A 1,353-nucleotide genomic window follows, 5' to 3' on the forward strand; every position below is an offset into this window, starting at 1 on the left:
AGAACCTCCAGACTGACCAACAGCTTCATGCCACCAGCTGTCAGAACGCTGAGCTGCTGATCCAGATGTGCAAACACTTGTTTATTTATTTGCTTTTAGTTTTTGGATCCTGAAACGTTCTCTCATCCTGTTTGTGCTGCTGTGGATGTACAGCAACATGACAATGAACTGGATCTGATATCTATTAATAAATGTGTTGTTTGTATGGTGATAATATTTATTGCTCCAGATTTGGAGTTGTTGTTGTTGTGTTTCCTACCTTGTTGGTCGTGATACTGTCCCACACGATCAGTTTTCCATCCTGCGACGCGCTGACACACAACCTGGTGGAGCAACACACCAACCAGTGACTGACAGGCAGTGTAAAGAAAGTCTGTCATTCAACAACATTTCTCACTTTTATTTCAGTTTTTCCATATTTTTGGAATATATGCAAATACATTTAAGAATTATAAAATAGACCTAAAGAATATACGTGATGTGAAATAAAATCAAATGCCTACAAAAACCATAACATCTGTCTATCTATCTATCTATCTATCTATCTATCTATCTATCTATCTATCTATCTATCTATCTATCTATCTATCTATCTATCTATCTCTCAGTGTTTACTTGGAGTCGGTGGACCAGTGCATGGCGTAGATCTTGGCCAGGTGACCTCGGAGCGTCTTCCTGGTCTTCAGCTGGACTCGACCAACCACAGTGATGCTGGCTGCTGCCTCCTGCAGGGTGGAGTCCTGCACCGCCTTCCGGGCCGCCTGCACACCGGAGGGAGGACTGGTAGGTTATCAGTGTCTGGGTTGCTAAATACAACTAGTGAGGAGGCTTTAACGGGTGGCAACGGTACGAATGGTTAGTAAATACAACTACAACGTTATGAAGAGTTAGTAAATACAATTAGAACATTACTAAGGGTTGGTAAATATAACTAGTAAGGAGGCTTTAACAGGTGACGCTGTTAAAGTTCCTGCAGGTGAGACAGGTGAGTTCACTGACTGTGATCTGGTCTTTGAGGCTGTCGGCCTCCTTTCGCAGTTGCTCCATTTCACCCATGGCGAAGGCTGTCAGTCACCAGAGGAGACGAGGAGAGAAGTCAGGAAAGCTGGAAATCCTGCAAAGAGGAGTGACAATGAACAGGAGCAGAGTTCAGTTCTGCAGAAACCTTAGATGGGTGGGTTCCGTCGTGTTCCGGCTGACGTTCCTCATGCTGGAACTTTACCTGCACTCACCTGCTCGTCTCCAAGTAAACGCTGCTTTGCAAGTCAAACTAACCCTCGTCTACTTTGCAAACTTTCGTAAATACACAGGAACACGCACACAGAAACCAGCTGGACACACCCACGCATGCAC

General features: G+C 44.6%; 1 protein-coding gene across 1 annotated transcript in view; it reads right to left on the minus strand.

The window, feature by feature from the left end:
- gnb3a (guanine nucleotide binding protein (G protein), beta polypeptide 3a) overlaps nucleotides 1-1,305 on the minus strand; it is a 4,764-nt gene extending 3,459 nt beyond the window's left edge. Inside the window, exons 1-4 of the mRNA XM_008305507.1 lie at nucleotides 1,233-1,305; nucleotides 1,000-1,114; nucleotides 616-761; nucleotides 260-323 (exon numbers count right to left, since the gene is read on the minus strand). Of these exons, the coding sequence (XP_008303729.1) occupies nucleotides 260-323; nucleotides 616-761; nucleotides 1,000-1,056 (267 nt within the window). The 5' untranslated portion in view covers nucleotides 1,057-1,114; nucleotides 1,233-1,305. The remainder of the gene's footprint in view (nucleotides 1-259; nucleotides 324-615; nucleotides 762-999; nucleotides 1,115-1,232) is intronic.
- Between the last annotated feature and the right edge of the window lie 48 nt (nucleotides 1,306-1,353).

The sequence above is a fragment of the Stegastes partitus genome, unplaced genomic scaffold (assembly GCF_000690725.1).
Source record: "Stegastes partitus isolate 25-593 unplaced genomic scaffold, Stegastes_partitus-1.0.2 Scaffold2531, whole genome shotgun sequence".
In the NCBI taxonomy this organism is placed as follows: Eukaryota; Metazoa; Chordata; class Actinopteri; family Pomacentridae; genus Stegastes; species Stegastes partitus.